A 20,541-nucleotide genomic window follows, 5' to 3' on the forward strand; every position below is an offset into this window, starting at 1 on the left:
TGCAAACCTTTGCCTGAATGATCTGCACGGCCGCTGAGCAATTCTCACCACCCGTCCGTCTGCCTCACACCCACTGACAAAAAACACCAAATTCACTAAAGTCACTGTAGAAAATATATTTTAATCATATGCAAATGGTATGTATATGGTAGCATGAGGGGAATGCAATTATGTTAACAGCTTAAGCGGTACTTGTTGTTATTATTATCGGTATGATCATCATTATCCCTAATATTTTAATTAGTATAGGGAAGCAGTGCCTCAAAGCAAAGGAGGCAAAGCCTGAGCAGAGGAAGAGCGGTGGACGGATGGATCAATGGATGGATGAATGGATGGATGAAGGAGTGGACAGCTCATACACTCGATAAAACACACACAGGTAAAGCTGACACATTCCACCGCTTTTTGTCGGGAATGAAAGTGTGTTTTTCAGTTGCTGACTTAGTTTTTAATTTCTAGACACAGCTCCAATGCTTCACACTTGTTTTCCTATTTGGGACCAAATCTTGGTCAGAAGTGTCTGCTTTTCCTGTTTAGGTCAGAATTTTAAAAAACGACTTGAAAAGCTGAGCTGTTGTAGGTTCTTCAAATACACCACACTGGTTTGCAATGGAAAGACCAGTGCACAGACAGACTGTTCAGATACAGTGTACAGGGTCGAGTTCTTCCAATCTAAAGTATACGAAATTTAGACTTTACTCTGGACCTCAGTCATTTGATTTCCAGAACGGATTTAACAGTCAATATAAGAGGATGCTCTAAAGTCTTGCACTCAAAAAAAGCTTGATTTATCAAACTGCACTGATGTTCAAAAAATCATTTAAAAAATGTTTTAAAATTACTTGTCAAATTAACAGAAAATCATTAAAAATGCTTTATTCTTCAAACATTTGCAAATTTCCATTTATTGAAAATCAAACTCTAACTGAAACAGACTAGAATATTTTGTTTAAAATAAAGTTGCTAAAAATAATGAAAGACAAGTCCCGTGGAAACGAAGTGGTACAATTTTTCCATTTGCATTTTTCTCTTTAAAATGTCCCTCTCTGTGTCACATGCTGTATAGGTTAGAGGTTCTAAAAGACATGCATACATGCAAAAATGAGACAGATACAAAGCACACAAATACTGTATTTTCTTTTAAAATGTATTTGTAAAACACATCAGTCAATCTTTCTGCATCAGCTTTTGCTTCGACTTTGCCCTGTCAGTTCTCCACTTCCAAGTCTCTACTGTAAAGACCCTTTGATTTAGCATAATTCATTTTAATTTATTTATTCTAAAGCCATTACCACTTAAAACAAAATTAATCTAAAGATGTGCTTTAATCCTATACAAATCTGCTTTAAAATTACTGGCTTTAATTATGAGCAAAACAAATTTGGCAGTATCAGTGCTATTAATGAATTCATATCTACATGCAGAGAGTGCTGTCCACTTACTGAATCACACACATCACTTCAAAGTCATTTTTAACCTTTAAATGTTAGAGAAAAGATAAACTGTAGATATTACTATACTTTATTCTATTAGATTGTTTGCACTGATTTTGTGTTTCCATAAATATGTGCACAATATTGCACACACTGCTGTCCGCTGTGCCAATCAGTTAATCTGCATTTTGAGCAGCCTCTTTCAAATACACCTAAAAGAGCAAAGCGTTGGCGAAAGGAGCAGCACAGCAGCACTCGCTTGTTTGTGTGTGTGTGTGTGTGTGTGTGTGTGTGTGTGTGTGTGTGTAACTGTCTCTAATTCCTGTGCGGGGCCACACGCTGAGCTGCCCGTCTGAAATTCTACCTCCTCTGGCATTTAAGAGCGCAGCTCTCCCCCTTTTTCCTCCTCCCTCCACTCTTATGGGCCCTTCTCCTCCCGTCTCTCCGCGTTATTCCTGTAACCTCAATGCCCTGTTACCTCGCTGATTCTCTGCTTGGACGAACACGCACTTAAAACACACGTGCACAAGCACAAACACACGCACAGTCATACACTCATGTAGACATGCCCTGACTGAGTTGCTGTTTTGTCCTGAGAACAACCTGGCTCAAAGTAAAAGAATGTCTTGTAAACAGAGAAAGTGAAGGAGAAACTGTGTCTCTGTGTTATTAATGAGTGTGTGCTTGTGACTGCGTGTGTGTGTGTGCAGGTGTGTTTGTGTGCATGTCTTGCTCCCAGGTGGAGGGACAGAAATTCCGCTCCTCTACCCACTGAGTAAGAGCTGCTGTCCGGATACTGCAGCCACACACACACACACAAACACACACACACACAGACAGTGAACGCGTGCTACCTGACAGCAGAAACAACCTTGACATGGTGCCGGCCACCTCCACTGCATACCAGCACATACACACACGCAAACACACACACACTCTCCCTCACACACAGTCACTCACAGTGGAAGACAATGGCAATGACAAGTTGGAAGATGAATAAGAGGGTAAGATTAAAAGGTAAAATTTACCTACTCTTGTTCAGAGTGCATTAAGAAACACTCAGATAACGGGTGTCCTACCGAATCCATCGGCGATAACGGTTCATTGTCATGTCAACCTCCTCCGTGGAAACGGCAAAAAAAAATTGGAAATATTCAAAGTTTTTATATCTCTCCTCTCTCTCCTCCTCTTCTTTCTCTGGTCTTCCTCTCTCTCGGTCCTTCCTTCCACTTGGAGGGAGCAATACAATTACCAGGCTCTGCGCTGCCTGCACTGATCAGCTCTGCGTGTGCGTAGATGTGAGGGAGCGTGTGTGTGCGGTGTGTATGTGAGAGCCAGTGAGAGGGGGCTATAGACACACACACAGCCAGTCAGCCAGGCAGTTGAGACGAAAAGCTGTGCCGCTGTCCTAATCAACGACTTAAAGCCCCGATAGCAGCTCATGAATATTAAGCAACATTTTGCATATGCAGTCCCTCAGGTCCCGGTTCTGCCGTGATTGGTGGATGCTTGACCAATGGCTGGAGGGAGGGGCGGAGAAAGGGGTGGAGACGAGGAGGGAGAGTGAGAGAGAGGGAGACGAGCAGGTGGAGAGGGAGGGATCAGACAAAGAGCACAGAGGGGAAGAGAGAGAGAGGGAGGAAGGAAAGGAGGGAGTGGAGAGGAGAAAGAGAGAGGTGAGAGAAAGGTTTAAAGCAAGACAACTTGCACTCCTTCTTTCTTTATTTTTTTTCTTTGTATCTTCATCAACCCATCTTTCTGACTTAGTCTCTCAAAAGTCTCTCTCTACTGGTCTCTGACTCTGTCAACATGTACCTGTGCTGGAAATCTAAATGCCACGTTAAAAAAAAAACAAGACAATGCGGAAAAAACATTGCTTTCCTTTTCCTCTTAAACAACGTTAAAAAGTTTGAGAACAAAACTCCGTCAAGTAAAGGCTAAATAATTTAGGCATACCACAATTCACCTTTCAAGTAGGAAATATGGATTTGTGCTTGCACAACACAAAATTGACCTAATCAAATCCAGAGAATTGACAGATCAAAGGAACAAGTGTAAGCTTAACCCTAAACCCTAAGCCTGAATAATGTGTCACACTGCAAACATACACACACAGGCACAGCACAGCAGAGCCGATCACAGCCCAGCAGCAAAATACGAGATTATGGCAATTCCAGAGCGCTTGTCCTTTGTTGTGGAATGATTTGGGAATGATTGGGACAAGGTTTTCCCTGCTGCTTGCTGTTTTGTGGAGCTCCCTGTCATCTCTACAGCATCACGCGGTGTATTCCAGGCTTTTCCAAACACCTTGGAATGTGAGTATTTTCAGTGCGAGACGGATTCTCCAGGAGAATCTGTTCACCGCTCCTCAGTCTCAGAGCAAGGAGGAGACAGAGGAATGCGAAAAGGCAACGCGAGGAGAGAGGGAAGGGCCTTTCCTCTAAAAAGCGTAAATTGGAACCCCATAGGGAGACTCAGATTTGCTTTGCAGGAAAGATATACACTTTCTTTCTTCGTTCTTTTCTTTCTTGCTAATGTTTTCCTCCTTTTCATGTGACTTTTCCAGCACTCTGGTACCTCTACACACAGCATGGTGGGGAAGAGAGGAGTGTGGAGCAGAAAGGGAGATACAGAGAAGGAAATTGGAGGGGTGGAAAGGGGGGATGCGAAGATGAAAGAGAGTGGTTGTGATTAGCAGCTTTGGAAGAGAACAGATAATAAAACATTTCCTGAAACCAATCTCTGCTTTGATGTGTGTGCGTGTGTGTGTATTGTCTGGGTGTGTGTGTGTGTGTCTGTGTCTAACAGTAACTACAGCCTCGCCTTCTCTGTTTTCTTTAACAAACATTAAACATTGACTCAAATGTTTAACATATCTACAAGTTAATAGCAGAATTATGTTATTAAAATATCGAAGTAAGAGCACAAAATGCACATGCTTCTTAATGTAGTATATGTACACTGGCTTCGTATGCTGATAAAGCATGTCTGTGTAGCTACATGGTGAACTCAGTGGGCCTTGCTAACCACAGCGCTGTTCAGTCATATGCCAAAAATGGTTATCAGTTGGCTATGACATAATTTCTGTGACTTCAACTGAAATATGCTGAAACATAGCTCAGCAGCTTTTACTAATGCAAATGAAAAAATACAGTACATCATATCATTTCGAAGTTGTCTTCGGTGTAAAACAGAAGACAAAGAAAAGCCCAAACACAGACCACTGACACACATTGCTTGCAGATGTGTGCATCTGCCATTTGCACAGAGTGACATGAATTCAAACATATGTATACACAGAGGTTTATGTACACAAACACACACACAGAGTTATGATGTATCCAGAGGCTTATAAGCATCGACAAAGATGAGTGTGAATCAATGCTGCCGTCACTACTGGGCAAACAAATCCTTTACCAAAACCTCTGTCTCTAACACACACACACACACACACACACAGACACATCTGTTATTTATGTACCTATGCAGAAAGAGCCAGATGTAGGAACACAGATTTAATTTTGCTTAACACACCAAGTACTGTAATGTTGAAACTGGTTAGTGCTAAACAAATTTTGACATATATATATGGCACAATTTAAAAATTAAAAAAAAAAAAAAAAAAAATAGGACATACCTTCAATACAAGCATTTGAAAAATAATATCTCATTTTACTTACACACAAATAAATGGTCTCTCTATGATGAACTGACTGTGTTTATGGAGGCATATTTCTTTGTGGTAGCATACTTTTAGAAAATATTCAATGACACTTCTCTTCCACATTCTGTAATTTATGCAGTTTGTGTTAGTGGTTTTTAAGGATACTGACAGAAAGCTTTCATACAAGCAGCAATGTTTTATAAACATAAGGCTGAAATGTAAGGAAGTTTCTCTTCTGCTTATGTGTGGTGAGTTATGCCTTACAAAGCTTTGTCTTTATGTAAATAGGAAGGAATTGTTGTGGAGAGATACTTAAGTCCCATCACGCACAGAAAATCATAAAGAGAGCTGTGTTCTTTAAAATTCATCAACATGCACACACAAAAGGCTCAAATGGTTGCAGAGATCTTGAATCTACTGTTTAGATACTTTCACAAAATTTCTATCATTTTTAGGTAAACCTTAAAGCAACCTTTACCCTTTCTGTCTTTCTGCCTTACTCCTCTTTCCCCTCTCTGACCCCTATCCACCCCACCCCCCTAGACTATTGATCGGCTCTTAGTCAGTGTATATGTTGACAGTGACCCCTTTAGGCCACTTCTCTCTATCACTGGTCAAACCATATACCTCTGAACACAATCATGAAACAGAGAAAGACAAGGAAATACCTTGTCTTAGTTTGCATATGTGTTTGTCTGCTCCCTGGCAATACTATGTCCATGATTTGCACAACACAGAGGATAAAATACATAAGGAATAACATAATTTAATAAAAATGACAAAACCCAGTCAATATGTTCTGTATTTTTTTAAAACAGCATCATAATTAATAACTGTATGCTTGTAAGAAAAAAAAAGGGGATGGGGGCTTGCTTTAATCATCTTTGCACTTCAGTTACTATATAAGGGCTATCATACTCTGTAGCACTGCTGACATCTCACTCTTCTGTTTTGTCTGCAGTTGTGTGTGTGAGTTTGTGTGGGTGTGTGAGTTCTGACCCTGTGGTGGCAGCCTGTTGACATCTGTGGAGGAATTATCCAATGCAACTCTCACTGACATCAATCACACCACTCAATAGGCCACAGCAAGTTCATTCAGAGCAATGTATGTGTGCGTGTGTGTGTGTGTGTGTGTGTGTGTGTGTGTGTGTGTGTGTGTGTGTACTGTATGTGTGTTGCTGCTGGTCAAAACAGTCTTTAACAAATTCATCAGGCGGCCACTTAGGCCGTTAACCCCGGCCACACATCGACATGTGTGCCACTAAAACACAAAGCCCAAGACTGAGGCAACAACTGTACTGATTAACAAAAAAATTTAATTGTACATGCTGTTTTTTGTTACTGTCGTGTAAGAGTAATTAGTTTAAGTTAAATTGTTATTCCTAGTGGCTCAAAAATGCAATGCTTTATTTTTAGAATGAGGATTACAAATGAAAGTTGAATCAAAACTGAGATGAACCAAATTTGAAAATTTACAAAATATATAACACTGAACTTTATGTTTGTAAAGGGAGGGAGAGAAAGAGAAACTGAGAAAGGGAGAGAGCATGAAATTGCACTTCATAACTAGCCAACAGAGGGAGCTATGGACTCTGGTCAGTTTACAGCCAACTGCAGCACGGAGACTTATAAGTTGAGTGTGAATGAGGGCTTGTGTGCATATGAATGTTTCTATATTGATAACGCATGCCATATTAAATCATCATGTCATCGCCCATGACATTTAACAATCACAACAATTACACAAGGAACCTAAAATCCTGAGACCCACATGCACAACACAGTTACATTGGCAGCAAGGACAGGAGAGATAGTTAAGTTATCTGATAGCTCTGTCAGCAGGTAAAACAGAACACAGTGTGGAAACGACCAATTTGACCAAAGAACCCCTACCTGCTCCTCCTACCAGCTACCTAGTGAACGCAAAAAGAGACAAAGAAGAAAAAGAGGGAGATGGAGAGAGAGAATTAGAGAGAGTAAGTCAAAGAAAGAATCTCAAAATGCGATGAAAAAGTGAAATATAGACCCGAAAAGACACTTCTGTCACCAAAGTAACGGATGGCTGTAAAAGCAGCGAGGGGTTGTACAGTCACAAGGTACTATTAGATAAACACCGTAGATCATTTTAGGAATGTGTGTGTATGTGTGTGTGTTTATCCATGTTTCCAAGTATCCCACTTTGCAGTTGTGGGGCTATATTTTCACGTTGCATGTTATGAAACACTGAATCCTGCAGTATAATCTTGTTGTTTCAGCAGCAGAAAGTACATAAAAGTACATATGGCAGAAAACAATGAAATGCAACAGAAGTAAAGTAGCAACACTGATGTGATCTGAATTAATCATATAGATTCAACATTTTAAATGAATGAAAATGTTAAAAAAAAACAAAAATTGAGCTGCCTTATATGAAGTGATAACTAAAAAATACAGATTATTTTCATGAAATTTGAATTGAACCCTAATTATAATGCTTCTGAATATCAATACTTGATGTAAACTTTTTTTATAACCTTAATTATAAAGGCAAACCTAGCCCTAAACCCCCACTGCAGAAATAACCAGGGGAGTACCAACTAAAAATGCCCTGACTTTAAACAGCTTTTTTGGCTTTACACTTGAGAACATTCACTCCCCACAAAAATATAAGTAGACATACTTACACACACACAGAGGCGATAGAAGTAGAACACACATTGCAGATGTCAATGTACTGTATGCTCACATGCTTAGTCAGCACACGCTCACATACTTGGTAGCTATGGCAGCACAAAGCTGAGGTTTTCAGCATTTCATCTTACACAACCACATAGTTGGAGTTTGACTGAGGCATGGGATTGTTTTACTATTCAGAACTTTTCTTTCGATGGTAAATGAGCTGATGCACAAGCGGAACAATGTGGTTCGGTCAAATAATCAACATTTTGCAGGTTCACCTACATAGCTGCCACATGTTGATAAAATGAATAATTTGGTAGAAAAATCCATTACCTGCCACACCGGGTAAAATTTTTCTAAAGTCATTGCATTGATTACATCATTCTGTGCATGTGTGTGCCTGGACACGTGTGTGTGTGTGTGTGTGTGTGTGTGTGTGTGTGTGTGTGTGTGTGTGTGTGTGTGTGTGTGTGTGTGTGTGTGTGTGTGTGTGTGTGTGTGTGTGTGTGTGTGTGTGTGTGTGTGTGTAGGTGTGTACGTGTGTGTGTCCACCAAGGCACCTACAGGGAGGGAAGGGGCATTGATGGTGATCAAGGCCAAGGAGAGAACACCAGCTGCTTGGAAAAGCTGCTGGGTTTAGGGGGCTTTCTGGAGCCTGTCACCAAAACTCGGTCTGGGTAACCTTTGGAGGAGGGTACATGGAAGTTGCAAACACACACACGCACACATACGCGTGCACACGCATGCACACACATACACTTAAAACTGACTAAAGCACATGCCATCACAACACTATAATTAATTCCAATATAGTCTGCTACAGTAAAGAGATTTCTGTTAAAGTGTGTATGCACTTTCAAGAAGGCAAACACATGAAAGACATAATACAGACACACAAAGTCTTTTCACTTGTCTACATATATAGACATGCTTACAAACTTAGGGGATGTGATTTCTTTGGAACCAGAGACATGTGACAGCCTTGTTATTCCACACAAAGGTCAGGCAGGCTTCACAGCTAGCGAGGCCGAGGTGTGTGTATGTGTGCAACACAGTGAGATAGAGATACTATGCAGAGAGAGAGGGAAAAGCAAATAGAGAGATGTTTATAATTAGGTGACAAAAACGGGATGAGAAAGAGAGTCATATGGAGAAGGTGACTAGCATTTATAAAAAGGGACTACTAACCTCCTCTAAACACCTCCTGTGGAACCAGCTCCCAGTTTGGGTTCGGGAGGCGGACACCCTCTCTATTTTTAAGACCAGGCTTAAAACCTTCCTTTTTGACAAAGCTTACAGTTAGGGCTGACTGAGGGACCCTGAGGGGGTGAGCTGGTGTTTTCATTTGCACAACTGACTTCCCCTTTGTCCCTTAGTTCTGCCCCTAGTTCTGCTGCTATAGGCCTAGGCTGCTGGGAGACCTCTCTTGATGCACTGAGCCCTTCTCTATCTACCTTTGTATTTAATATATATACCGATATTGCATTACACTCACTCTGTTTCTCCCTGTGTCCTTTCTCTGAGTGTCCCTGGTCCCAGAGCTGGATGCTTCAGACCTGTGGTTGCTGTCCCATCAACTGGCCTAGTCTCCATCTGTGGGATGCTGCTGCTGACCTTCCTCCAGCCCACTGCTTCCAGCTTCCCATTTCCACCAATCTACTCTGCATCACCCTCACTATACTTGATATGCTCATCTACATACTGTTTGAATTTTACTACCAGCTATATATGTAGTATATTTAATGCCAGAGCCGTACACCATAGCAGTAAACTATAATCAGTTTCCATGTCAGTTGTACTTTGCATGTATCATCTGTCTTATCATGCATGTATCAAATTGTGTGCTTTATGGTCCTTGTTCCTTGCATCAAGTTCAGTGTATGACAAACAGAAGATTTTTTACATATACACAGAAAGATACACGTACACACTAGGTCAGTTCTGGTCACAGTCCTGTCAGTGGTCAGATTGAAGGTAGACTGGACCGCACCTCGTCATAGAGTGAAAGGAGTGACCTCATGAAGAAGAGACAGGCAAAAGGGGAAGGCTTTGGGCTGGACTGAGGTGTAACCTCATCACACGTGGACAGACAGGGCAGACATGATAGATGTCAACATTGAATATGTGTTTTAGTGTGTCTGTGTGTGCACATGATTTCCATTCAGTACTCATACCCTCCCAGTTCAAGCAAAACTTGCAGTCCAGCTCACATTCCACACCCAAGATATCTCCATCTGTCTCATGGACAAGCACACAAGAAACAGCATCTTTCTTTGTCTGTCAAAAGAAAGCAACACAATGTCTTACCACAACAATCAATTGTGTGTATTCATCCACCGGTTTCTGAGAACATCCTCAGTTTATTTAGAGAGGAACATTCTGGGGATGCCAGAAAATCAAGGGCTTTAAGAACTTTTTAGACTTTGCAGAAAAGAAAGACATGAAACAAACTCACAGTCTGTTTAGCTATCCAACAACAAAATAACAAGTATTTAAATCACTTTATTGCAATAACCTTATTTTCTTAAATTCTCTTGACCCTTTGATCTCTCCGCACCTCCCCGCTACCACCTTACTCACTTTCTCTCCTCCCTTCCTCCCTCTCATCCTCCGGTTTTGATATATTCCCAGGGATAAATTAGAACGGGGATGTAATTATACACAGAGTGAGTTTTGCCTGGGTAAGAAAGCAGGGAGTGTGTGTGTGTGTGTGTGTGTGTGTGTGTGTGTGTGTGTGTGTGTGTGTGTGTGTGTGTGTGTGTGTGTGTGTGTGTGTGTGCATGTTTTTCGCTGCCTGTGCGTCTGTATAAAGCAGTGTTTTGTATTGAAATAGGTGACTTCGGAGAGGTGCGCTCCTTTAATTACGCCGCTCTCAAACAGAACATGAGTGGGCTATTCCACCGGGATTAGTTGTCTCTCAATGCAGTCTCTTTGTTAACGCAACACACACATAACACACATGTACACGCCGACACAAATGTATGCCTGCCAAAAAAGCCCCTCTCCCCAATAGTTCAACACTCAATTTATTCAAACTGAGGTGCAAGCCAAGTGAATAATTCCACTACTAATAAAGACGGCAAGAGAGAGTGTGTGTACAGACAAGATGAAGGGGGGAAAAGGGATAAAACAGCATTGAATAAGGGGGGTAAAGGATTGTGAGGAGAGGTAAGCCTACTGAAAAAAAATGTGATGTTCAAGGACAACAAAATAAGCAATCTAACATCAATTCCAAGTTTCAGACTAGTGAGCATGGATACTGGATTTGTACCAATTTTGTTTATAGATATGAAATATCTCTCTCTCAATTTAAAGCTCTAGTATGTAACTTTTTCCTATTATTATTTTGTTGTTGTTGAAATATGCTTCAAAACATATCTTTACGTGGACAGGTCTCTTCTGTTGTTTGTCAAAAAGGCTCCCCCTTGTAACCAATGACAGAGAAAGGCCAAAGTCAGGACTGATAGTTCAAGACTATCCATTATAACATGTGGATGCGCTGCTGGAAGACAGTGCTGTGACAGACTCACTGGCTCCTGCATTTGCTGAGACAAACAACACAAAGGCCCAATAAATTGTGGGGGCTTTTTTTGCAGAAAAGGAAATGACTTCATAACAAGTTTATGTCAGTGCTACAGTGGTATATACAGTGGTGCAAAAAAAGTTTTCGGACACCCCATGCATTTGTGAAATATTGCATTAAGAATCACTCATCAGTGTTCAAGTGCAATTTCTTTTACTACAGTCACAGCCAAAATACTCAACAAATCCTAAAAAAGCCATTAAACACTTAAAATTGATTGGTTCCATAAAAATACATAAGAAATTTTGAGTATTGGGTCATTTTGGTATCAGTGATCCAGTAATGAAGGTCGTGCTTTTTACGGAAAGACATAATATTTGTTGCTGTGCTTCGTGTCTACATAAAGCCAGCACATTTGAAAGTTCTTCAGAGACAAAAATGGCTAAAACAAGGAACCTAACGCAGGAAACACACCTGAAGATACAGATTCTCAGCCAAGAAGGGTATAGCTGCTGCCAGATAGCCAGGAAGTGCAGATGCAGTCCTTCAGCAGTTGGATACACTCTGCAGAAATACAGATGAACCAACAGCTTGGAAGACAAACCGAGATCTGGATGTCCAAGGGTTTCTTCAGCAAGAAATGACCGCATCCTGATCCGCATGTGCAGGGAAAACCACCGCATGACATCACAGGAGTTTCAGCAGCAGTGGTCAAACCAAATTGGTGTCCAGTGTTCCAACCGCACTGTACGTAGCCGACTTTTAGATCACGGCTTAAGGTCCTACAGGGCTGTCAAGAAGCCCCAGATCAATGAGAGACAGAGGTTAGCCCGCCGTCATTGGACCCAAGCACACAAGAACTGGACAGTCAGGAAATGGAAGAAGATTCTGTGGTCAGATGAGTCCAGTTTCCAGCTTTATCTCAATCCTGCTAATGTGAGGGGACGCAGAAGGCCAGGCGAAGCATTATCTCCAGCATGTGCAGTACCTACTGTCAAGCATGGTGGAGGCAGTGTCATGGTTTGGGGATGCATGAGTGCTGCTGGTGTTGGTCATCTCACTGTCTGTGATGGCACATTGAACTCTGATAAGTATTGTGCCATTCTCAAACCCACATGCTCCCTTTGCATGTGCACTGCTCTGTCAAGGTCAAAACTGGATATTTCAAGAAGATAATGCCCCTTGCCTCACATCCAGGGCCAGCAGAACTTGGCTGCAGGAGCTCAGTATTCAGGTCTTAGAGTGGCCAGCTCAATCCCTGGACATGATTGAAAATCTGTGGTGGATTATCAAAAGGTCTGTTTCAAAGTGTAAACCAAAGAATCTAGAAGAATTAAAAGCAGTAATTCAAGAAGAATGGGACAAGATTACCTGTCAACAGTGTGAAAGGCTCGTGGGGAACATGGCAGCCAGGATTAGAGCTCTACTGCATGCTAATGGCAGGACTACTAAATATTAATTTTGTGATGTGATGGTTTATTTTTGTTCCGTTTTGAACACATTCTCTGTTATCAACTTTGATACCAACAATGTTGAGAACCGATATATGGAAACTGTCAAGAATTTAGTTTTGTTAGTTTTCTTGTAAACTTCTTGTAAAGAAAAAAAACCAAAGAAAAACCATTTGTATTTGTTTGTGTCTGTCTGATGCAGTCACACTTTTTCAAACATAAAAAAGATTTTTCCACAAACATTTAATGTTAATATTTCAGATTGCGTAAAATTTTAAGGGTGTCTGAAAACTTTTTTTCCACCACTGTATCTGTCCATGTTATCAGCCCAGAGAGTTTTGTCAGACCTTTGTGATACTTGTTTACATTCTTTCCACAGCCAGTGCGTTACAGGCTACTGACAAAATCATCTCCGTGACACACTTTGCCCCAGTTCTTCCTAAGCCATCTCCAGGGATTTCAGTCATGTCACTCTTTCATCAACCCTGCCCACCTTTAATCAGTCTGTTCATCGCAAAACTTGTGTGCTGTGTTCCCAGCAACTTGCCCTGGTGGACTAAAGACATCACAGCAACACTGAACAGGAAGAAGGTGGGGGAGACAGGGAGGAGTTGATGGACAAAATTACTGAGGGCAAAGAGAGTGACAGAGGAAGCTGGAAACCAAAACTTCAGCAGAATAACATCGAGCAGGTGTGGAGTGGCCTGAGAACAATCACTGGCCAAACAGCAACCAGGGAACAGAAGAAGACTTGGATGAGGCCAACAAGTTAAACATGTTCTCCAATAGGTTTGACGATGTAGCTTCTTCCCACCCTCGCCCCAGCCGTCCCTCTTAACACCTTCATAAATCTGCTTCCAATACCATTGTCTGTTCCTCCTACTGTCCATTCACCTTTACCAACCTCCCACCACCCTATTCACCCGACACCCTCTCACCATTGTCCACTTAACAACCCTCCCCTCACCCCACTCCTCTGTATCATCACCTCACTATCTTTCTTCAACGACTCTTATGGCTTTCTCCTGCCTCCTCCCCCATCACAGCTGTCTAACGCTCAGATCACTGTCATTACAGAGGATCAGAAGAGAGAGTTCAGTAGACTCCGCCCAGCCAAGACAGCAGGACAAGACAGTCTCAGCCACAGACTGCTGAGCTCTGTGTGGTTTTTCAGCAAATTTTCAACTTGAGTTTGAGCTTGATGATTGTCCCTGCTCTGTGGAAGACATCATGCCTGGTTCCTATGTTCAAAAAAGCACCCAAACACCCTCAGGGGACTACAGGCCAGTGGCTTTGACTTCACATCATGGACACACTAGAGTGGCTGGTCCTGATGCACCTCCATACCTGAGTTATCACTGGACCCCTTGCAGTTTGCAAACAGCCTCACGTTGGAGTGTAAGATGCCATCGTCGTTCTGCTGCACTGGGTTTATTCTCACCTGGAAGAGGCAGGCAGCACTGTTTCGGTCATTTTATGTGACTTTTCCAGTGCTTTAACACCCTACACCCTGTCCTCCTCAGGAATAAGTTGCTGGACATGTAGGTGGATACTCTAATAGTGGCCTTGGATCATCAACTACCTCACAGATCAGCCACAGTTTGTGAAGCTGCACAGCAACATGTTTGACAAAATAATGAGCAGCACGGGTGCACCTCAGGTAATGGTCCTGTGCCCTTTCCTGTTCAGTCTTTACACCTTTAACTTCACATACTGCTCACTGCTAGCAGTCCTGCCATCTGCAGAAGTCTTGGGATGACTCTGCCATAATAGGGTATCAGCAGGGAAAAGGAGGCTGACAATAGGAGTGTGGTGGACGGCCTTGTGGTGGGGTGGGAGATCAACCACTTCCAACTCAGTCTCCTTTTTCAGGAACAGCTAAAATATCAGAAACTTGGATCTGAACAAGAATATCAATGTCATTTGCAATATCACTTTACTCAATAGTTTGTGCAATATCAGCTTCAAGGGGAGTGGCAAGACAGACAATGAATACAACAGTCAGAATGGTAAGATGTGAGAGTGTAGTCAGAGGACTGAAGAAAGACCACAACAATAAGAACAGAAATATTTAAATCAAATGCTTGAATATTCCAGGCTAACTAAACACAGTCACACATAAGTTGAAGGTCCCATATTGTGCCCATATTTACCAAATCAATATCCCCAAAATGTACCTTTCAATTTTTCAGCCAAAAAAAGCTACAGCTGTCTATAGCTTTAAAAGCAGTTGGGTTGCTGTTGTCCCTGCCCTCATCAAGAAGACTGCATCTGTGACTGACAGTGTGGAGCAAAACAGTTGACCACACAGCGGCTGACAGACATGAATGAGTTTGAGAGATCATTTGACATGTGATATTGGCAAATTCACAGCATGCCCGTTATATTTAACACGTGTGTTTGATGAGTTTGTCAGACAATGTGGCTATAAAATGAGTACATAGTGGCACAAATCAGCAGCTTATAGATAGCTATAAAGTGACGACCATCAGTTAACATGTAATCTCAATGGGTTGTATTGCAGCCACTATTTTACACTTGTTACACTGTCTGACAACAGAAACAGAAATACATGTAAATGAGAACAGATTTATTGGAAATGTACCTGTATTTAAATACAGTGTATGTGAGCACAGAGTAGAAGCAAACAAATGTACAGAGCTGACACCACGGGTAAGGTTGCAATGAAGCACAACAGGCAATGTAAAAACACAGTAACCTACAGAGTCCTTGTTTGATGGTTTTGTTAAGTGCTATAGTTTCCATTATCTCTAAATGCCCCACAGCCTTTGAATTTTCACAGAGCTTAGACCTATGGACAAAAGGTTAAAGCTAATAGTAATGTTAGCCACATTATCTGCACAATGTGATAATGCTAACGATTTTTTTTCTATTTCGTGGGGACAAATGGCAGGAATGGTAGTAAGTGTCTTCATATTTTCACAGCTTTCATTTTACATCTCCACGTTTTCAAAACAAAAAACTTTTTAAAAAAAATTCCCGTGACACAATTACAAAGTGACACACTGGTAAACAGTTTGTATTCATTTTCATTTACCCAATTTCTCTGTAGCTCTTATTTTCTTAAAATATATATATACAGTGTTTAACAAATTTATTAGACCACCATCCAGTGCAAGGTGTTTGCCATCGCTGTCATAAATGAACAGTATTGCTGATTACCAAAATATTTTTTTATGTTTCTTTAATGGTTAAATCTGCCAGTATGCACGGGCTCTTTAATCAAAATATCTTTAATGATAAAATATAATTATTGTTGTTATCCATGAATTTTCAAATTCAGTTTTACAAAAAAGCTGAAAAAATAGTAAAGCATATTATTCTTTTTTTGTTTGAGATGCCAAATTATACTTATTTGCTCGCATTCCTGAACAGAAAAAAATGTTTTAGTGGCTGTATGTTATTACTGATTCATTTTTGACTTAAAATATTGAGGTGCCTGACATAAAGTGCTTTAATTTGGACTCTGTCTTTCTCATTGAGTTCCCTACACTTCACCATTTTGAACTGGAGTGAGGAATTTTAAACTGAATTCACGTTTTTATACCCAAATTTGAAGTACTAGAGACAGAAAGAAGACCACTACAGATATTCAGGCCGAGATTATTGATTGACCATAAGCAGATGACTGAAGGAACAAGGCTTAAATGAAAGAATAGCCACTAAGAAGCGATTATTGAGGCCTGTAAACATCCAAAAGCAGGTAAAATTGGCCAAGGAGCACAAACACTGGACTGTAGATGACTGGTAGAAGGTACTCTGGGTGGGCAAGTCCAAGTTTGAATTCTTTGGTCAGCATAGTTGTGTTTATGTCCACAGAAAAGCTGGAGAACATTTTAAAGCTAGATACATTGCACCCACAGTGAAACATGGTGGAGATTCCTTTATGTTATGGGGCTCCATTTGTGGAAATGGCATGGGCAAATTAGTTAAAATCAATAGTATCGTGAACAAGAAGGTCTACCACAACATCTTGCTACATCATAGAATCCCTTCTGGATTGAACCTGATTGGTCGTGGGTTCATAGACCAAGAAGACAATGACCCCAAGGATACTTCAAAGCTGTGCACTGCTTCACCAAGAAAAATGAATCTGGAGTACTGGAACTGATGGGCTGGCCAAATCAAAGTCCAGACATGAATCTTATTGAACAGATGGGATTTATTGAATTAAAAAAATAGATGGCACAAAATTTCCAACCAAAGCAAGCCTCTGGGAACAGCTAGAAACTATTTGGAACTCAATAACAAAGAGACTGTCAAAAATTACATTAAAATAATGCCAGCAAAAAGCAAGCTGTTATCAGGGCCAAAAGAGGTCATACAAAATACTAAGATTTTTGGTTAATATATGTGAATAAGGAGCATTTAGTTGTTCACATTTGTTATTTGCCTAACAAATAATTATACAATATTTAGTTTGAAACACATTTTTGACAGATTTCTAAAATATTGTTTTCTCGTTTTCATGACAGGTGGTCTAATAAATTTGTTAAGCACTGTATATGTTAACTTTCCACTCTGAATTTGTCAGTTGTTGCCATGAAAGGTAAAACTTTTGGCTCCCACTTATCAGTCAAATATTTCATTTATATAACTTATTTTACAGTCTTTGTTATAGGAGAATGAAAATTAGTTGATTATACTAGATAGATGCTATTACTGCATCCAAAGACTAAAGGGGACTACAATAGCCCACACTGCAAGATACACAGAACATAAACACACTCCACTTCATCTGTGTCTGTGTCTAATGACGTGTGTGAGTAATTACTTGAAAACCAATGTGTGCGGGTGTTTAAGTGTCTGTGCTCATGTATGTTTTTATCTGGGCTTTTGTCTATGTCTGTGCCTGCAATGAGTGTGTTTAATGGTGTGTGTGAAAATAATCACTTAATCGTCGCTTCCTCCATTTGAGAGGTGTGCGTGTGTGTGTGTGTGTGTGTGTGTGTGTGTGTGTGTGTGTGTGTGTGTGTGTGTGTGTGTGTCTCGGTGTAATGGTTTCACTGTAAAATAAGCTGAAAGATGCAGACATAAGTGGGAAGGTCTGGAAAAAGAAATAGAGTTAAAATAGTGAGAATGATTTGCGAGAGGAGGGGGAGAGGGGGATTTAAGTGGAAGAAAAGAGAAAGGGAAAGAAAAAACAACAGACAGAGACTGAGGGACTACACAGGTAGAAAGACACACCCCTACCCTTCATCTCTCTCTCTAATTCTCCACAATAACCCTTCCTTCCAGTGTTGCTCTCCAAACCGTCGGCCTGTGAATTTATAGTTGGCCCAATGATTGCTTCTCAGGCCATCATGGCTGTAAATTGCTTTGCCATTTGGTAAATGTTGGCAGTTAGAAGGTATACAAGTAATTATTTCCGCTTGTGCTGATTGAGACATAATTCCAAGACGGGGCCCTGGAAAAATGACAGCATTTCGAAACAACTCTGTTTTAATTTCCCAGCATTCCTAATTAGAATCTGTATGAACATGGAGAGTTTTTTATGTGGTTTCCTCCAATGGGGCCAGAAATAATTAAACTGTCAAGGGGAAATAAATACGTATAAACAAGGCATAATTTTTACAGCGCGCAGCACCTTGTCAGGCCATGACTTTTTGTGAAGAAAAACAATGTGAGGAACAATGCAGGGGCACAGAGGACACACTGATGGCATACACAAGCATGCACACACACTACAAAACACATATAGTACGTGTAGATAGACATCTTCTATCCCACACGAATTCCACCTTAACAAAAGGACTTAACTTAACCCTTGATATTGCCTCTGTCAGTGTGGAGTCTGTGCTTTACAGTAAAGTTACTCCTAATGTAAGCAAACTGCTCTGTTAATTTATAAGAAAAGAATTAGTGAAGAAGGTGCCAATTCTTAAAGTAAAACTACAGTTCACTCCAATGTATCATGAAGTATCACAATGACAGATCACTGAGATTTTGTAAAGTTGGAATTACACATTAACATAGTACCAGAGATTACAGAACTCAATATGACAAGAAACACAGGTGACCACAGAGGTGCAAACCTGCTGATAGCTTTAATAAATTATCCAGAAACCTAAATGAAATTTCTCTTCAAAAAGTACCCTCCTTCACTTTTGGAACAACCAGTGTGAAATCATATATTCTACTTTCTAAATATAAAACAGGACACAACAGAAGATTCAAAAACAGCACGTCTGCCATTCAACTAGAGAGAAAACGTATGTTGAGGGCAAGTGATCAAGTGACAGAGCTGGAGAAAAAAACATTTACTCTTATGATCACAACAGCTACATTGTTATGACACTCAACACCACTTCAGTGACAACAACAAAGATAACTGTAGAAAATGAAAAGATACACGCAAAGTGCACTTTTTATGAATCCACAACGCAATCTTGAATAACACAACACTGTAACAGGCCTGGAAGAAGTCATAATTCAAAGAACTTCATATCAGTGTGTACAGTAGATTTTTAAAAGTTTGCCACAGAAGTAACCATTTTTAAAAGATATGCATACATTGTATATAAATATTTTTAAAATGCCAAAAATCTCACAGTTGAACAACCATTCTGGGAGTCTCCCTCCAAATCCTTGAGTTACAAACACTAGGTGAATTAGAGGCTCAAAGTGAGCTTACACTGATAGGGAGAGCTAATGGAGATACGTTTGAACTAGAGTTACTCAATTACAACCTGACATCAGCTCGTGGACCCCAGCTTTGCCTGAATACACACTCGCACACACTCTCACACTCACACACGAAGCAGTTACCACACTACAGCCTAAATGGATCTCATAGCGCAGCAGCTATCACAGGCTTCATCAAGCCCTCAGTGAAAGTGGTATCAGACAGAAAGTGTGTATTCTGGTGAAACCTGGTAATTTCATTTACTACCAAGCATTTAAGTGACATTTTTATCTAGCATGTGTAACAATAAATCGTACAAATTGCTTCAAATCCTTTTTTGCACACAACCAACTAAGACAAGTGCAAGAGGCCCCCACCAGAAAGCGAAGCAGAAATACACACATTCTTGTGTGAGTTTGTCTGAGGTCAGTGTGATCGCCTGCATGTACAGTCTCATGATAAAGGTAGGAAGGCTGGAGGAGGTTTCTTGTCAGGTGTTTCAATTAGTGACATAATACAATCCAAATCCAATTTACAAACTTAAAGTTTTTCAAGTCAATAGTTTCAAAATTTCCATTTTTTGGGGTTATTTTAGGAAATAATTTTTTTTTGCATTTTTTGGAATAAACTGAAAATTGTACTATAATAAAACACACACTTGCATGCTGATATTCTAACATCAGATTTCCTTAAAACTTCAAATTTATGTAATGATACAAGTGTGTAGAAACTGACATTGTTTATCTTTCCCCTTTAAATTTTTAGTAATGAATTCACACTTTGCCTTTTTGTTTTTATTAAATTTTGGTGAAAAATTGTACACATTTATCTTATCTCTCATAATTCTGAAAGCCAGAGCTTGAGTGTGCAGACATACATATGTACTCTACATGCCTCCGCAGACTAAGGTCAATGGTGCGCTCAGATACAAATGATTCTCATCTAATATTAATAGGATATGCTAAACGGTAACACCAAGGCAGAACACAGCAGAACAGCATCGCTGAGTGAGTGTGTGTATACATGCATATATTTTTCCGGCCAAGCAGTGAAATGAATGCCACTGGGACTGAAATAAAATTCAAGAATAATGGAACTCACCATGTTAACATTCTAGAACAAAATTAGTGTGCATGTTAACATTTTGGAAATGTGGTCCCTGCGGA

General features: G+C 40.4%; 1 protein-coding gene across 8 annotated transcripts in view; it reads right to left on the minus strand.

Annotated features, from left to right (window-relative positions):
* Nucleotides 1-20,541, minus strand: part of esrrga (estrogen-related receptor gamma a) — a 153,851-nt gene that overhangs the window by 74,593 nt on the left and 58,717 nt on the right. The window contains exon 1 of one of the 8 annotated variants that reach the window (XM_055011354.1): nucleotides 6,991-7,010. The exons of 2 other annotated variants lie outside the window; for them this stretch is intronic. Coding sequence is in view for 4 of the 6 variants with exons in the window: in XM_035944017.2 (XP_035799910.1) it covers nucleotides 2,466-2,521 (56 nt within the window). In the remaining 2 variants the exon portion in view is untranslated. Of the gene's footprint in view, nucleotides 1-2,461; nucleotides 2,888-6,990; nucleotides 7,011-20,541 lie in introns of those variants that run through there. 5 more of the 8 variants (XM_035944017.2, XM_035944013.2, XM_055011359.1 and 2 more) reach the window with 5 other exon arrangements.

The sequence above is a fragment of the Amphiprion ocellaris genome, chromosome 1 (assembly GCF_022539595.1).
Source record: "Amphiprion ocellaris isolate individual 3 ecotype Okinawa chromosome 1, ASM2253959v1, whole genome shotgun sequence".
Classification (NCBI taxonomy): domain Eukaryota; kingdom Metazoa; phylum Chordata; class Actinopteri; family Pomacentridae; genus Amphiprion; species Amphiprion ocellaris.